Source organism: Harpia harpyja, chromosome 1 (genome assembly GCF_026419915.1).
Source record: "Harpia harpyja isolate bHarHar1 chromosome 1, bHarHar1 primary haplotype, whole genome shotgun sequence".
Lineage (NCBI taxonomy): Eukaryota > Metazoa > Chordata > Aves > Accipitriformes > Accipitridae > Harpia > Harpia harpyja.
In genome coordinates, this window is record NC_068940.1 from 67,379,174 (window position 1) to 67,398,306 (window position 19,133).

Genomic DNA, 19,133 nt, shown 5'->3' on the forward strand with positions numbered 1-19,133 from the left:
CACCAATTTCTACATAGGCCCTCGTATATTCCTTATGCATCCAACACTCTGCTTGAGTTGAGGTTTGTGGAGCTGTAGCTGTGAGAATTTGGACGGAAGAGAACTATGAATGCAGGAGACATAAACCTGGGTTGCTCCACCAACAATTCTGTGAAGAAAGTTGATCTATGTATCAAACTAGTATCAACATTCATAATTCAGTATTAAGGACCATGTTCTGACTACAATTCTGATATATGAAGAATGACACTATTAGTTAGGGAGAACAAGTGCAGTCAGAATCTGGAGCTGACTGATAATTAAATTTTACTAGAAACTGTAAAAATATTTGACATGATAGCAACATGAGGATGTACTGTAAAATGTAATTTTTAATGCATCATCATAACTTGACACTGGTCTTTCAGTTTAACAATAATTAACATCTCTTGACTGTTTGTATTTGGCTTACAGTATGTCTCAATGTTATGTGTTGGGAATTGTAAAAGGTGCATGATTGTGCTGTTTCTGTTCAAGGTGTTTCTAATTAATAACTTCACTGTCCAGTGTTCTTTCAATAAGGGTACCTAATACAATATTTACATTATTTTAGGTACAGAGAAACTGGCTTTTCAACCAAACTGAATGATGCATCTCAATATACAACAAAAGCATATGCATGTGTGTATATCTATGCATGTATAGACATACATATATATGCGTTTATTGGTTTAGACAAGGTCTCTCACTTCTTTCCTACTCACCTTGAGCTTCTCACATCTCAGGCATCTGGAGGGAATCATGACTTTTCATGAAAGCTGAAAGTCATAAATCTCACGATTAATTAATATACGTTCTTATTGTGATATTCACTAGAACTTCCTCTCTCCATTTACTTGTAGCTTATAAAAATTCATCTCCCCAAAATTCAGCACATTAAATAACATTAAATAAAGGTCTAATGACTAAGAGATGCCAGATAATGCAGGATTCTTCTACCTGCATGAGTGGCTTAGTGAGTCAAATGACCGTGTCTTTTTGTCCCTTTGATCCTTTGAGTTTGTAGCCACTAAATTACATAGGTGTTTTTTAATTCTTCTGATTCCACAATGGAAAGCCTTTACCTTTCTTTTATATTCTAAGTATCTGCTGTTGTTTCATGCCAGAAACAAAATACTGACCTTTGTGGGTCCTTGGGCTGACCCAGCATAGTTGCTTTTTATTTGTTCAATTCTGTAGTAGCTAAATTTTGACTATTTTTCTAGACCCTTAATAATTTCTCTTTCAAGTAAGAAAGGAGCTGCTCTCAATAAAATCTGAAGTTCAGCAATAAAAATATAAGGAGTTTTTCAGGTTGTTAACTTATTAACTGGAAGACTATCTTTTATAGGAGTTTAAATAATTACAGAAGAAATAAACTCTGAATATTCACACTAATTCCAGTGGGTTTTGTATAAGGTTTTATCCTACACTTCAAATGCTATTCTTGAAATATACTTGCAACATGAATTAAATGAAGAAAAGTTGGTATTTACTCTTAGAATAATAAAGATACTTCCAGTGTAATACATAAGTCTTAATAGTAATGCATATACAAGTCTATTTTAGCTTAATGATATCAAGTAGCCAAAATATATTTGGGACTGTGGCAAGATTTGTGTGAGCTTTCTCCTTTGAAAGGATGCTCTTGACTTTGAATTTCAAACGCTACCTTTTGTAGAAGGTAGACAAAAGTAATCCTTTTTTTTTTTTTTTTTTTTAAGAAAGCCAGCTAATTGCATGTCTGCCTCACATTCAGTTAAATCTTTGGTGATGGGCTTTGAAGAGGTTGTTTTATGTTTTGCTTTCTTTTGTTTGGGCTTTGGTTTTGGTTTGGGGTTTTTTGGTTTATTTTTTACTGTCAGTCTTTGCTGAGAAGTTCCTGATACCACTGTTAATACTAAACTGTTCTTTGAAGGAAGCTTTGACAAAATCTCTAGTTGGAAATAGAAACTGGAAAAGTGCAAAGCTACTGGGAGGAGAGTGCCTTCCTCCCTGTTGCCTGAGAATTATTTTTTTTTTAATGCAAAAGCAAAAAAAGTCTTGATAGAAAAACTAATGGTAGCATGGTAGACTAAAACAATCTTATTTTGGTCTGAAAGTAATATACTGTTATACAGTAATATACTGTATTTATCAAATTGGGGTTGCTTGAGTATTTTTTCCATTGTTTTCCAAGCATCATTCTAAATGTAATTTTCTGTTTGGTCACTACTTGGATAATGTGAATGGTACCCATTATTGAAAGGTAGTCTGTATTTGTACTAATACAGAGAATGCCAGTTTAGAAATGAGCCTGATTGCATGGTTCATTTTGTTCTCCTTTGTAGAGCCAGGCTGCGGCCCACTACAAAGGCACTAAACATGCCAAGAAGCTCAAAGCACTGGAAGCCATGAAAAATAAGCAGAAATCTGTTACTACCAAGGACAGCGCAAAGACTACCTTCACTTCCATCACTACCAATACCATCAATACCAGCTCTGACAAAACAGGTTAAGCGACAATCTTTGTTGGTTTTGTTTGGTTTTTTGGTTTGGGGTTTTTTTTCTTGTTTAATTCCATGTCTGTTTGGTTATGTGCTTGCCACATTGATTCATGCTCGATCCATCTTTCTGTGTGATACTAGTTTCTTTTAGTCTGTTCAATAGGCTGGTGAGAGTATGATAGTCATGTCACCGAATTCTCTTAGTGAAAAGAGGCTTGTCATTCTTTTAGGACAGAATGCAATACTCATGACTTGATTAATTTTTATAGTGGCTAAACTATTACATATCAACTGATCTAAAGATCCTAGTCTATTTGCAGTACCTCTCTATAAATAATTACATACGGCACATTTCTTTTAACCACAAACAGTGTAGCAAATCGCGCTACTTGTGTCTAGAAGCCTCTTACAAAAGCTTTGTTAGTAAAAACCCAATTTTCATAAATTTCAAACATTGCATTATTTTTTTTAAAATGGCTATTGCATGGTTTTGAGCTGGAAAATAGCTGTATAACCTCTATTCCACACAATCAGGTAAGTGCTATTGATGCCAATTATTCTGCTTAAATGAGCCTTCAGACTGAAATAATATCCTTTAAATTATCGTGTTGGTAAAAGGTACTCCTTTGCAAATAAACTATGTGAGTATCTGGTAAAGTCAACAGGATTTGATTAAGCTTGCATTTTAAATATGTGACTATTGTACTGGAAGTTTCGAAGGAAGGTTGAAAGTTCACTGAAGGGTACTCTAGTATCTCACAAGGCATGACTGCTCTTCTGTATGAAGGGATATAGTTTGCGTATTTAGTCATAATCAATCCCCCTTCCCCAAACAAGCCAAAAAGAGCCACAGCAAAAAAGCCAAGGCTGTGAAACAACGGAGACCTTTCTACTGATGCTGAAAACTACTCATTTGGAACAATTCCAATGCAGTAAGTTTAGAATTGTAAATGGATGTGCGCTAACCAATTATAGTATAACAAATAAGTACCTTGCAGACATGTTTAGTACTTTCCTTAAGATACATCCTTGCTATATTTGTTATAGACAGATACCTCTATGTCTCTCCCTCTATATATCTTTGTTACAGCCCTTTATTATAGACAGCATATGTTTTTATGGAGATTTATATCCTAATTATAATGTGATTGCTTTAAAAAACAATGCTTACATTATTTTCATGTTTGTTACCCCCCCCCCCAAAAAAAAAAAAGAAAGAAAGAAAATATTCTGAGTACTTTTGTTTCTATGATGAAAGAAATGAAGCATGGGAGAACAGGAACAACGTCAAAAGTTATTTATGAAAATATATGTGTTTCTAAACATACCAATAACATTTAAAAGTTTTTCCTGCTGTTACCTGTTGGCATGTTCAGAACAGAAAGGGGGATATCGTATGGAAAGAGTGACTTATTGTTTACAAAATATGATCCAGTGATTGAAAAAAAACCTGAAGAAAAAAGAGATCTTTTTAAGCTTTAAAATGTATTATTCAAAAGTTTTTATCTTATGCTGTGTAAGTTTGAAGGATTTTCCAAGGTGCCTTAAATCCAGTCTGAGTCTTTCCATCAGGCTTTGAATTAGATCCCTGACGAGCTATATGAACTGTCTTGTATCGAAGGTCAGTAGTACAAATCAGTTTTTATATTGGCATAAGAAAACATCAGAAATCCAGTTGCACACAAAAACAGTGGCCTATGCAGGAGTTTCCTCAGCTTTACACGTGGTTTGTGACTTCCTGGTTAATTTCACAGAATGTGTATATACATATATGTATGTATATTTGTACATGTATGTATTCTATGTTAGAAGTACTGACCTTAATGGAATTCTGAAAGACACATATTGATGTTAATTGACAAACAGCCCAAAATCTGACAACTTCACAAAAGACTGAGAGCCATATTCAACTGCTGGCAAAAGCCCTATTCAACCAGTGGCATTCAAAGAAAGGTGGCCAGTTCTATCCAAATGCAAATACAGTTATTACAGGTCAGCATTGATGTAACTGGCAGTAGAATAGCATCCTTGGTGTAAATCATCCTTTGTAGAATCAAGCACGTATGCATAGTGGGAGAAAAAAAAGGCGAAAAAAAAGAAAATTTTGGGTAGCCAAAAGGATGAAATTTTCTGTTAAACATGACAAGTTAAAAATTTCATAAATCAGATTTTCTTTTCTTTCCTTTCCAGTTGTTCTGTGTCTTATATTTGCTTGATAGAACTTTTATGGGCAAAATGATTTCTGAAAGCCGGAATAACATCAGATTATACTACACTAAATGTGTAAGTTTGCACATTTGTAAATGATGGTTGTAAAAGTAAAATATTCTGATAGTAATATGCAGTTCTGAGGGAATAGCTGTCCTTATGAACAGAATTTATTAATTAATCTTTCTTAACTAGAAATAAGGTCTGTTACTAAGTTTGTGCACTTGTGATCATTCGGATCAAAAGCTTTTTCTACAGTATTTTAAAGCTCTCTGCTGAAGATTAATACTTGATCCCAAATACACTGAGGATAGGGTCATGTTCCTATCGCCTCCAATATATCAGGTACAGCAGTGGTTAAATGGTGAATTACACGTTAGTCACAGCACATTGGTCAGGACTTGAGTTCAGTGGTTCTGCGTACCCTTAGCAGCTCCAGCAAACAAAATGTCATCAGGAAATCTGCAGTGCTATGCAATAAAGATTATGAAAAAGACCACACAGTATACAAACTGATTCAAGAGCTAAAGCAGCAATTTATTATGTTGCTTATTCTGGAACTATTTTGTTAGATGTGGTGCCAGCATGTGTTATTGCCATAAATAATGGAGACTGTGCAACCCACAATGTAAATGGACTCCTTAAAACCTTTCATAAATGATTCCTGGTGGTTAAACTATGTGTTAAGGAGAAAACATTAAATATGGAGTCATTTTGCTCATTCTGTGAAAGTCACTACTTTTTTTTACCCCTTTAAGCAAACTTTTAGAATTATTAGAAGGCTTGAACTTGAGAAATCATTGGGGCAATGAAATATGAAGAGTTATGTTGGCAGTCACATAATGGACAATGCCAGTCTCAACATTTGGGAACTCTGTTACCAGTTCTATTATTTAACGTCCTTCTTTCATCTGTATTTACCATTTATTATGTGATACATGTAGTCACTCAGGACAGAAAAACAGAAAGTGTCACTATTCCAAAGACAAGCCCACTTTATGGTAGTATACAAGCAAGATTTCAGTATTTCTTGATTCTCCAATTCAAGGGGTGACAATAAAAATTCATGTTTTCACCATATATTAACAACCATGCACACATATTCACTGACATAAAGTTGTTAAACGTCCTCGATAGCTTTACAAATCGACCCTCCTTTCTGTCAAGGTATATTTTCCTCATAAAAATACTTCACACCTTCACTTTGGCTGTAAGGACAGATACTTTAGGAACACCTTTCAGACTATATTTAGATAGACTGTTCTATCATTCTAACTATATGTCCCATCCAGTAAAGTCATTATCCCACACTTCAATTTTTTTGAACCTAGAGTGAGTGTCCAAGATTATATCCATGTAAAATGATATCCCTGTAGTTGTTGCATATGTCTAAATATTGATCTTTTCCAAAGCTATTTGAAGTTAAAAAGGACTCTCCATGACCACATTATCACGAATTAGGTCTTGAAGATTTGGGCTATTTTTATTTATTTAATTATTCAGCAGAGAATTCAGCATGAGTTTGATCATTTGTTATCAATGGAGAAGAAGGACCAGACCTTTCCAAGGGGGGGGAAACCTGTCATTGGGAGGCCATCACTATGGCAAAGTCTTTAATGTTGCTTTTGAATGTTATACACTATGTCTTACATCTTGTGCACTTAAATGCAGGGAACAGGTCTTAAAAACAGAGAAAAATGTGATGAACAGAAAGAGTGTGTACCTGGGCCAAGGCACGGACAAGATCATCCATCATTAGTACAGTCTTAAGAGCTAAGAGACTCCTGTGCTGTCAGAGAACAAAATACTGGCATCTGTCCTAAAGAGCTTACAGTCTACACATAAGATGAGAGACAACTTAGGGGGATAGACACTGTTAATGTAATAGGCAGGTGTTTTAAAAAAGTGGTAACATAAACATGTTCAAGTGATAAAGGCATCACAAGAAATGAGAACACTGAAGGATAGATTAGAAGGAAAAGGAGGAAAGTTTTTTCCAGATACTGAATGTACGTGTGGGTAACAGCATGGGGGAAAGCATAAATTCTCTTATTTTCCTTTCACTGGCACATATGAAAATTCTTCTCTGTGGGAAAATTTTAATTGAGCTACCCCTTTTCAGTCCTTTTGTTTTTTCTTTTTATCTAAGAAGTGATAGGATATTTCTGGTCAGCAGATGAAACTCGCTCGTGAAATAACAATTGCAGCCCAGCTGGGATAATTCTGAAATGGAGAGCAGGTGGAGTAGGAGAGAGCAGCCAGTCTGGCAAGGTCTTGGGCATAAAAAAGGAAGGCAAGAAAGAGAAAGAAATCAGAAATGATGTGGTAAGTCAGGGTAAACTTTGAAGGAGGAAGAAAGGAAGATGGCATGAAATTGAGAGATTCAGGAAAATATGCTGGAGGGTGGCAGCCACAAATACCACAGAATCACAGAAATTTTGAGGTTCTGTGAAGAGACCTCAAAAGGGACATCGGGAAATCAACCAGATCACCCCTATGGGTCAGAGCAGGGTCAGGTAGAGCAGGTTGCTCAGTATCTTCTCCAGTTGGGTTTTGAGTATCTTCACAGCCTTGCTGGGCAACCTGTTCTACTGTTTGACCCCCCTCAGAGTAAAGAAGTTTTTTCTTGTATTTAAGTCCAATCTCCTGTATTTCAGTTTGTGCCTGTTGTGTCTTGTCCTGTCACTGGGTACCACTGAAAACAGTTTCTGGCTCTGTCTTTTTTACTGCCTGCCCCTGACCGCATTGGGTATTTATACACATTGATAGGACCCCCCTGAGCCTTCTCTGCTCCAGGCTGAACAGTCCCAGCTCTCTCAGCCTCTCCTCGTACAACAGATGCTCCAGTCCCTTAATCACCTTTGTGGCCCTTTTCTGGACTTGCTCCAGTATGTCCATGTCTCTCATGTACTGGGGAGCCCAGAACTGGACCCAGCACTGCAGTTGTCTTACCAGTGCTGAGTAGATGGGAAGGATCACCTTCCTCGACCTGCTGACAACAGTCTTGCTAATGCAGCCCAGGATGCCATTGGCCTTCTTTGCTGCAAGGGCACACTGCTGGCTTACACTTAAAGTGGTATCCACCAGGACCCCAGGTCCTTCTCCACAAAGCTGCTTCCAGACGGTCAGCCCCCTGCCCAGACTGGTGCGTGGGGTTATTGTTGCCCATTTGTGGGACTTTGCATTTCCCTTTATTGAACTTCAAGGGACTCCTGTTGTCCCATTTCTCCAGCCAGTCCAGGTCCCTCTGAATGGCAACACACCCGTCTGGTGTACCAAGAATTCCTCCCAGTTTCTTAGCATCAGCAAACTTGCTGAGGGTGCACTCTGTCCCATCGCCTGGGTCCTCAATGATGACTTTAAACAATATTGGCACCAATATCAGTTCCTGGAGGACTCCACTAGTGACTAGCCTCCAACTTTGTGCTGCTGACCACAACGTTTTGAGCCTGGCAGTTCATCCAGTGTTTTTTCTATTATCCTTTATGTCCTTTTGTAAAAATGAGAACTAAGAAACTGTAAGAAAAAAATAAGAGTAAGCTCAAAGAAAAGAACTAAAATGGAAATGAGTAAGACTTATCCAAATCTCTAAATGCTACTAATGCATGCCTTTAATAGGTTTGCACGAGTTTCCCATCAGGCAAATCACACTGAATTTATGTAATATGCATTACTGTTATAAAATGTATTTTACATGCAATTAAAATAAAAAAAAAGATCATTGATGGGACCTGATTGCAGTGCAAAGCTCTCTTGCATTTTAAATTGTTTCTTTATGTCTTTCTGTTGAAATACGTGACAAATTCAGTTTTTATTTTCAGAGCTGTTTTCTTCTTTGTAAGTGTACTTCATGCCCTGTTATATACTGTGTTGTCTTGGTGTATTGTGCCTTTTCTAATAACTCCATAGTGCATTTTGGCACCCTTGCAACCTTGAACTGTGCTTCTGTGGAATGACTCAACAGTCTACAGATACTGAGAGTAAAAGCTAACACAGATCTGTTGCCTTAACATCAGCTTACACTGGAGCTGCAGTTGGTCTGTAGATGTGTAGGGAGTGGCTATAATGTGTTGCACAGTGTGCAGGATGTCTTATGCCATTACTGAGATGGAGAACTCAGCTTCAAATGCAAGGAGTGTTTTAACAGAACAAAATCTACTGAACTGCTTAGACTGTTCATCTGTACTTCTGGTTTTATTGAATATATGAAGGAGAGAAGGGCAGAGGTTATTAAACATAATATTCATTGAGAGCCTAGGTGGAATTTCTTTGACCAGCTATAGACATACATATTGACGCTAATTGCACTGGCTTCTCCTTAGTGTGGGAGGAAATCATGTCAATGAAGTCTGGGGCAGAATTCATCTTATGCTAAAGTAAATATCTATAATAAATCAGATGAATGGTGAAGACCTGAGAAAAAGTATAAAAAACACCTGTGCTGACTAGGTCAGATGTAAACTGCTACGCTGATACCTAAAGTTAGCTGAGACAAATTCCAACCTCAATGACCAAATTGCCCATTCCTTCAATGTGCCTAATTTTTTTTCCACAGATTTTGATTCTTTTTAACTGAATCATTAATTGCTCTGTAAGAATTTGATGCTCAATGCTCAAAATCTGAGTTCTGTTATTTAATTCTGAATGATCATGTAATAAATGACACTGTTTGTCAAGTGGAAATTTTAATATCCTTTTGAATAGCTTTTAGATTTCCCACTGACAAGAAGAGTGTTTCTTGATTTATTTTTGTTTGTTTGTTTGTTTTTAAAAAAACATGAACCTTTTTCTCATCTAAGTTTTTAGGCATTGAAATAAAAGTATTGCCTAATAAAGGTAGATTGCTGGAATATGTAAGGTTTAGTATTAAAATATTAACTTCATCTTTCTCATATTACATTCAACCATAGGTGTCCTAGTAAACATGTCCTATTAGAATGTTGTGTCTCTTTCAGGTCTCTAGTAAGGAGCCAAGGGATTCCCTGCTATTAGTATGTGCTGCTTTATTTAAGATTCAAAACTTTTGGTCTAAATTGTAGAAAAAAGTTTTCAAATGTAGTGCTGAAATGAAATCTTGGTCGTTATGAATATTTATAGAAGGACAACATATAATTGACTAGTACTACAACAGTTTCATTTAAAAATATGAAGAAATATTCTTTGGATATATTTATATGAATATGTTCTGCATGTTTGTTTGGCAATAGTTGCCTTTCTCTGTTCAAGAAAGGTAATTAACAGTTTCCTCCAATATCATGGATTAGCACACCTTGCTTGCTTTCTTTCATCACTCAGATAGCCAAAACCATGTGTACCTTAGCTCTGTACGTAGATTTATTTGTGCGGGTCCTGGTTCAGCTCCAGAACCTGTAATGGAAACGAACTCCCACTTGAAAAGGAAAATCATCTTATTTCTGCTTTCATTTTATCTCCCTTACATTCGACTTTTGAGCTTATTTTCTTTTTTATTATAAACATATGTTTTGGTAATGGCTAGGCTATAAGGTTTATGAGGGCTTCCAAATATTAAGAATTATTGGATTGTTTCTGGTGTTGCTTGGTATAGCTACCCTATTTTATCATTTACTCTTCAAGTTATTTTTTTAATCCTTTGTTCTTAATGGCACGCTACCCTAAATTTTCCTTTCTCAAGGAAAGCTGAGGAAGACATACTGCTGTATTTATGACATTGACATATATTTAAAGTGCCACTGCCTATTTATTAGCATTTTTGTAGACAGCAGATTTTCTTGTAATCTTTTGTAACTAAACTAAATTCTATTTCTAATAATGGTACAAAAGTCAACTGTATTTAAAATTCAAAATAATATTTAATACTATTCAAAATCTGCTGGTGGATGCAGAAACAATTTACTGTATGATCCCAGTGTGCAATTTGCTGGTACAGCTTAGGCTGCGGATATCATTGTATGTGTAATTATTATATTAAGGATGTTTTATCTAAGAAGGCAATTCAGTGCAGTCTGTTTGTATAACTTAGCTGTTGTTTTGTTCCCATATGCTTTATTATATCATAAAGTGTGCTTTTGTTTTGGCAAGTGATTTCTTCAGATCATTTCAGCATTGCTTAGGGCACAGCAGAATTAACAGGCTAACTCTGGGTTTAGGCTTGTGAGATCCTGGACATAAATTGATTTCCTTTACAAGTCAATGTTTTAGTACACATCAAAACAGAACAATGGCCTTGAAGCTTGAATTTCTAAGGATTTTTACTTCATATTAACTTGTTTGAGATATTTTGGGTGGAACATTCTAAAGCTGCAAGTGTGAAATAATAAATGAGGAGTAATTGCTTGGTGATTAGCACAACACAGATGGGTTCAGAGCCAGCTATCGGACTTCATGGCCCACTTCCCAATGACCCAGTTCTGAACGTTCAAGTTTTCTTTTTAAATTTTACTTGAATGAAAAATCATTGAAAGAAACTATAGTCTGAAAGAGATGTTCTTATTTTCCGATTCTCTTGTAATTTGCTTGGAAATTAGAGATTACTGAGTCACAGCTATCAGTTCTCTTAATCACATGCCTGGAAAATTCAGCCCAAACCAGTAAAATTTAACCATGCTACATCTTTCACTTTAAATCACCTACACTTTGACTTTTTCATACTTCAGACAATCTGTAGCTAACTGCAGCACAAAATGTTATCAGCATTCCACAGACTGTTGTACCAATTTTGCATTAGAGCTCAATGGTAATTTGGAAGACAATAGCGTCTCTTTTGATCTCTATGTAGAACTAGCGCTTTTTCTTTCTTTCAGAGTGTAGCTAAACGGCGATATAAAAATTACAGTAATATATGCGTGCCGCAGTTGATCATGAATGTGCAATAAAATCCTTCTTTGCTTGCATCTACGTATGCTGAGGGCTTCGTCATATGAACACCATGTGTTTTCTGTGGACCCAGCTGCTTTTGACTGGGATTGCCTTGACAACAATTTTATGCTTGAATAATCCTGCAGATAGAAACTGCTGTCAGTCACAACATCTGTATCAGCCTATTGAATCAGTATGAGAGTCCAGTACTAACAATGGTATTGTTCATAGGTCTGAAAAGCATTTTCTATTGAAATATTAAATAGGGTCTTTCATAGCATCTCAGGGAAGTGTCAGCTTGGTTTCTGCATGCCCATAGCTGTAACTACTAGAATCTTGGGAGTAACCTTCTGTTTATCAGATATTCATCAGTATTGCTCTAAAAACCAGATCAAGCACTGTAGCATGTATCTGCTTAATGACTCATTCTTCATGGTATGTTTTGTTTTTATGTTGGAAATGGCATTGACACTAGCTAGTGGGATTGGTCTGAAGACTCCACACTTCTAGCCATTGGGATTTAAAAAAAATATGGTATTGCAGTCCTAGATCCTCTTTCAAGTTTTTATTGTAAAGCATCAGATTCACAAGCCTGTTACTATTGCGTAATTGTTTATTTTGTCAGCTTATGGGCTAATTTGAATGGAGCAGAAGCTTCTTGATCCAGCGCTCTCAGATACGTGGTCAGTTTTTGCCAGTCTGGAATTTTTCAAATGAGAAGGGTCTCCTTTGAGGGCAACAGAAGAGTAGGCAGGTCTTCATTTAAGTGATCCATGTTTTTTCAAGCTGATATTGTATTGGCTGGACAACGTAGAAAGAGGAAGTAGTTGCTTGTTATCTGTTTGAATACTGGTTTTGTTTTGTGGGGGACATTTCTAAGGCAGAGGCCACCTCATCTCCAAAGATGCTTTAGAGCTTGCTTAGATTATTTTCTTTTGTTGTTCATGTCATATTCTTTCCATGCCTAAATCAAGAAGGGAGGAGAGTGAGGTTAAGAATATGAGTAAATGTACTGTGCTAAATGTTTGGAGCCATTGCTATACGATGCCCTTATAGCACCATTCAGAGTGATCTAAAGACAACCAGAACTGGAACAGTTTTATTAATAAACATAGGGGAATCTGCCTTACCCAGTCCATTTCATTGGCCATTCATGTTAACAGAACTCAGCACAGCAGAAATCATTATTTCTAGAAGCAGACTATCCTATATACATATAGTAGGCATTTTCAGAAATAGGCCAAAACTAAGTACTATTCAAAACTACTGTAAGAATGTTAAGAACAATTTTATTTTGCAACAATGATATTTATTCTGTCTTCCATTTGGTATTCCACATCTTTCAATAATGTATTTAAAGTATTAGCAGATCAGTGATTTCTTTCCTCAGCTGGAGAAGTCTCACAGGTGAAATTCTTCTGTACTATGTCATTGCTTTGCTAAAATTTACCTTCCACTTACTGTATTAATGGAGTTAGACTTTGCAAATATTCATTTTATATTTGGTCCCAGTCAAACAAAGCTAAACCAAACTAAAATATCAGACAGGACCAAATACTTTCACAGTTCCTGCCATTGTCCCCCTTCCTTACCCCCAAAAAATAAATTAAAAAAAAAACCAGAAATTTATTGTGTTTTGAATTATTGAATGTATGGCAAAATAAAAAAATTCAGCTAACATCTAGTTGTTTTAAGGTTTGCTCACACTGGAATTGTAAATCATGTAAGTAAGCCTAAGCTAAGCTTAAGCTTAGTAAGTTATCTTCAGCACCAGCAAACATCAAGTTATCTCAAGGCAAAGCATAGCTGTGACAGCAGTATCTGTTTGAGGAGGAAAGTGAACATGCGGTTGGTCTTCATGCACCTGAACTCTGTGCTTCTTAGACTTAATGTAGTTTTCCATGGAGTAAATGTCTTGCTTATAGGTAATTCAGGCAGGCCACACCTATAACTTCAGAATACGTGTGTTGAGTCTCTTATTCTCAAAATCCATGTAGTGTTTCAACAATCTTGAAGAATTATTGTGTATTTCTCATTTCATCATTGTGCATTCTGTACTCCACTGTGATACATTGTCCTGGTTTCAGTTGGGATAGAGTTAATTTTCTTTCTAGTGGCTGGTATAGGGTTGTGTTTTGGGTTCAGTATGAGAAGAATGTTGATAACACACTGATGTTTTCAGCTGTTGCTAAGTAGTGTTTAGACTAAGTCAAGGATTTTTCAGCTTCTCATCCCCAGCCAGCAAGAAGGCTGGAGGGGCACAAGAAGTTGGGAGGGGACACAGCCGGGGCAGCTGACCCAAACTGGCCAAAGGGGTATTCAATACCATGTGATGTCATGCCCAGTATATATACTGGGGGGAGTTGGCCTGGGGGGCGCTCAGGAAGTAACTGGGCATCAGTCGACGAGTGGTGAGCAATTGCATTGTGCACCACTTGTTTTGTATATTTCAATTATTTTAGTATTATTGTTATTGTCATTTTATTATTGTTGTTATTATCATTATTAGTTTCTTCCTTTCTGTTCTACTAAACTGTTCTTATCTCAACCCACGAGTTTTACTCTTTTTCCCGCAATTTTCTTCCCCATCCCACTGGGTGGGGGAGGAGTGAGTGAGCAGTTGCATGGTGCTTAGTTACCAGCTGGGGTTAAACCATGACATACATCAAATAGCATCCTCCCAGTATTAAAAGTCTTGTTTTATGGCATGTCCGTAGTGGAGTTAGTATCAAAGGAGCTAGAACAATTTCTGTAGATGAGAAAATAAGAACTACAGAATATTATTATTGGAAAAAAAATGATGCAATTATAAATATGGGCTCATTAAGGGAAATAAAAAGATGCTTTTAAGAGTAACAGGGACCAAGGAACTGTGTCTGATAGATTTGATTTGAGAAGGGAAAAAACCAGCTTACTTATGTAAACTTGATGATAATGTTGATGTTTAAATGCTTTCCATGCTAATGGTAAAATTAAGTGTATTTAACCACATGTACTAAATTAAATAACAGATCAGGAAAAGTTGCAAATGGAAGTTTTAAAAGAAGCAGATACAAAGAGCTTCCTGGATAAACTGTTGTTTTTCTGTATATTGTAGATACTGTAGAATATCCAGGGGACTAGAAGAAAGTTAATGTTGTGTCAGTATTCACAAAAGGTAAACAGGATGAATCAAGTATTTATAGGTCTATCAGCCTGATGCCAATCTTGGGAAAAATACAGCAACAGCTGACAGGGGACTTGAGTACTGAAGTAAATGAGATTCATTATATAATGACAATGAATATGAATTGATAGAAAGTTAGACTTTCCTACCTAAAATTGTTTTTATGAGATTACATATTTGATTGATGAAGGATAAGTGTGCTGATGCTTTGTGTTTGCACAGCTCTAGAAAGTGCAGAGGTTAAAAATTATCTAAGATACTGGAATGATATAGAATGAATATGGAACATATTAAGTGGATTTAAGCCTGCTAATTATAGGCCTTGGAATGCAATCATGAGGTACAAGTTCGTGTAGAAATTCCAGTGAAATCCTTTTGGAATAGGGTCTTAACTCCAGTCTAATCTTACATCATCAGTTACCTGAAAGGAATTATAAAGTCTTTACAAATGGCACAAAACCTAGAATTCTGGGCAAGTAATCAAGATGAGCTGGAGATTCAGTGATTCAAATGCTTTTAATACTACAAAATATATTGTTCTCAAGAAAGAACAATAAAGAATTTATTGAAAAGTTGGGGGGCTTCATGTAAACATGAAGATGACTTGGGAGTACATGGTTAAATATCAGCTACACAGAAACCACTGGTGTAGTGATGTTTCCAGAAAGCCTTGTGAAGAAGCCTTTTTTTGAGGATAATGGAGGAATGTAAAATTTTTGTTTCTTTTACTACTGTAAATGAACTATATTATCTATTTTTTTTCAAAGAATATCAACACTTGAGAGGTATCTTAGGGAAGATCTAACATAATTATTTAAGAATGTTTAATAGTGAAAGACCTAGTTAGATAGATGCATTCAACTTCAGTATTTATCAAAGAGATTGTAAGCAGTATTTTGCTTACAGTCTATAAAAATTTGCATGAAAACAACAATCTAATAGTAAAACAACTCCTGGTAGTGGGGAGATGTGGCAATATCCAAAGACTGCAAATGGAAAATAGTTAGCTTCATTCCACAATCAAGACAAAACTTTTTTAACGCTGAGAAGGATTATAACATATACAGAATCTCATTGGGATTCTCATAATCATTTGACCAAAGCTATTAGGTTTGACTCAGAAATTAATAATGGAAGTCCTCTGGGCAATATTCTGTTGTATGTCGAACTATGGACATACGTATTTTTTTCTGGCTTCAAATATATAATTTGTCTTCCTGACTCCTCCTAGAAAAAAAAGTCTGCTGCCTGGAGACTGCAGATCTTGTGTATTATACATTTGAGGTGTTCTCTAATGAAGTCCTCTATGTGGCAAGTTTAATAGTGCTTAAATTTAAACATGAGACTAATTCATTTGACTTCAGTCAAACAACACGCGTTTTCAAAGCTCAATAACTGATTCTTTAAGTATGTCCTACCTAGGTCATAATATTTTATCTTTCTGTGTTTTGTACAGGACTGGACAAGTGAATAGTGCTTGATTAAATAAAACCCTAGAAAATTATAATTGCTGGCATAGATTTATCTGGATAGACAAAGGCTTTATGGTACAAAGCTGCCTGTACCCTCTCTCAGTGTCCTTAATTATGTCACAAAATTGACTCCAGATAACTAAAGATGTTTTATTTCTCTGGAAGACTAATTTCTTTCTATTATTATACTTGCTTTAGTATTTTCTTTTTCTGTCATTACTAGAATTTGAATTAAGTGAGAATTAAAATTCATGTTTTAATTCCCAAACTGTATACTTTCAAGCATTATTCCTACCTTTTTAATTGGAATTTAGTACTGTTTACACTTCCTTGTTCCACCTCTAATTAGTTTTAAGCCCTATAATAAGCATTTTAGGAGATTCAGAAGATCTGCTTATTTAATCCAGTAGATCTGCACTGATCAAAGCATAGGTAGTAGCATTACTTTTAGTAACCCATGTTTCCAGGTAAGTATTAGAGAATGCAAATTTAAAAAATCAGACTTTTTTATCACACTTTTCAAATTATCTCATTTCTGCTTGCAAATAGCCATTTTCTTACATTAGAGCACTTGAATGAGCTCTTTAGTTCATTCACCTTATCAGAGGAGTCCTGAGACAGCTGCCATGCAGTTTCAATCCCTTCCTTTGCTACATTTTACTTTTTACTATTTCTGGTTCATTTTCTGCTCTGTTGGTTTAATAGCTGCAAGTTTCTAGCATTATCTTAGCAGATCCATCTGAAAGTTGCATCAACAGATTACCCACTTCAGCCATCTAGTCAAATTTGCTTGCAGTAGTGGCCCTTAGTAAACCAACATTTCCCAGTAGTGAAAGATGCATACTTTTTTTCCTGCTTTCAAGTATAAGGAAATAACAGCAGCCATTGATGGCAATACATAAGGAGCTTGAAATACATAGCAGATCTTGCCAACCAACCTTGTGTGGTGGTTTAACACCAGCCGGCAACCACTCGCTCACTCCCCCCACCCAGTGGGATGGGGGACAGGATCAGAAAAAAAGTGAAACTTGTGGGTTGCGATAAGAACAGTTTAATAGGAGAGAAAGGAAGAAAATAATAATGATTATAATAACAATAATAAAAATAAAAAGATTGGAATATACAAAACAAGTGGTGCACAATGCAATTGCTCACCACTTGCCAACTGATGCCCAGTTAGTTCCCGAGCAGCGATCCCTCCCAGCTCCACTCCCCCCAGTTTCTATACTAGACATGACATCACATGGTATTGAATACCCCTTTGGCCGGTTTGGGTCAGCTGCCCCGGCTGTGTCCCCTCCCAACTTCTTGTGCCCCTCCAGCCTTCTTGCTGGCTGGGGATGAGAAGCTGAAAAATCCTGGATTTAGTCTAAACACTACTTAGCACCAACTGAAAACATCAGTGTGTTATCAACATTATTCTCATCCTAAATCCCAGACATAACACTATATCAGGTACTAGAAAGAAAATTAACTCTATCCCAACTGAAACCAGGACACCTTGTAATGCTTTTCCTGCATGTGCTTCCTAGTTGCTATTTCCTTGTTACACCACCAGATGCAGGACAAGGGCAGTGGTTTGGAGAAGGGTTAGTGCAGTTATCTCCCTTACAGACTATGACTAGTTTAAGTGAACTTCAGCAGCACAATTTAATAGACCATTAGTGGGGACACCTCTATTGTGTGTGTGCACAGGAGTGACAGTGCTCACAGCCCCTGGGAGCATGCTACTTGGGGAAGGCTTCTGTACAAAATCAGTAGCATGTATGGCAGTATCTCATAATGTGAATCAGCTCTTTTATTTCAAACTGCTAAGATTTGGGAACTTTTAAACCAATAACAATTGCTTTTTTGGTAATAAGCTTATGACTGACACGTCCCTCATGAAAATCCACACATACTAATTCATCTACAAGAATTGTTTTCTGGAAGCACAAGTCAGGTAGCTGTTTTTGTTTAAATGTAGATAAATTTGTGCATGTTACCTGCATACCTGGATGGTCAGATACTGATTTACCAAGATGAAGAGGGGAACTGAAAGGGCTTTCATTTCTCCTGCTGTTTTCTCACTGTAGCTTGCCAGCCTGAGGTACATGTTGTGTCATGGGTCCTGCAGCTCCTGCTGCAGGTATCCACAGCGAGCATGGTAACCTCACTACTAGGCGGAGAAGGTGAATTATGCCTGTGATGAACAGAAGTACAACATGGAAACTAATGGAGTAGATGTAAAGTTCATAATGACAAAACTGCTGCCCTGTCAGATTTGGAGGGCCAACGTCCACTTGCACAGGGGCTGCATCTCCTTTTCATGTTTTTAGCAGATACCTGAATGCCTTCTTGAGTCAAAGTCAGGGCACTCTTTTAAGGTCATTGAATTGTTTAAAAGGCAAATAACAATCTGTCTGAATATTCAGACTACATGATGGTACTTAACTAGTGTGTTTGGGTAAATTTAAAGGAAAATTACCTAGCCTGCTACTGCAAATTTAAACCTTTAATTGTCACTTTGTTGTTGTTGAGAATTTTTCACATTTGTTTCACTGCGCAAAAATTTGAGATTCTCATTTATAGTTTTGTTTTTCCTACACCAGGGGATTCTTCAAGCTGTCCACTGTGATGGCTGTTCACAAATGCTGAGTTTTTACTGGGCTGCCTTTTAATTATCCAATAGTTTGTCTAGTTCCAAGTCAAGGTCTCTGGTTGTTCTTTATCACAGCTCTGAAGCCTGCTTCATGACTATCTCCTACTGTCATTTTGTTTTAAGCTTTTAATAATTCCTAGCTAACTTTAAACAAAGGAAGAGAATTAATGGAATTTTGAATTAGCCCACTCCTACAGAATAGCATTAGCAGCGTGGTTGTCAACACTGTAGCACTTTGTGCCACATTTTTGTCAATCAGTAATTGTCTAGAAGAACCATCTGTGACTGGAAATTTGTCTCATTGT

General features: G+C 36.5%; 1 protein-coding gene across 4 annotated transcripts in view; it reads left to right on the forward strand.

Moving 5' to 3' along the window:
* ZNF385D (zinc finger protein 385D) overlaps window positions 1–19,133 on the forward strand; it is a 456,703-nt gene that overhangs the window by 379,148 nt on the left and 58,422 nt on the right. For all 4 annotated transcript variants that reach the window (XM_052798287.1, XM_052798298.1, XM_052798320.1 and 1 more), the window contains one exon: window positions 2,349–2,511. In XM_052798287.1, coding sequence (XP_052654247.1) covers window positions 2,349–2,511 — 163 coding nt within the window. The remainder of the gene's footprint in view (window positions 1–2,348; window positions 2,512–19,133) is intronic.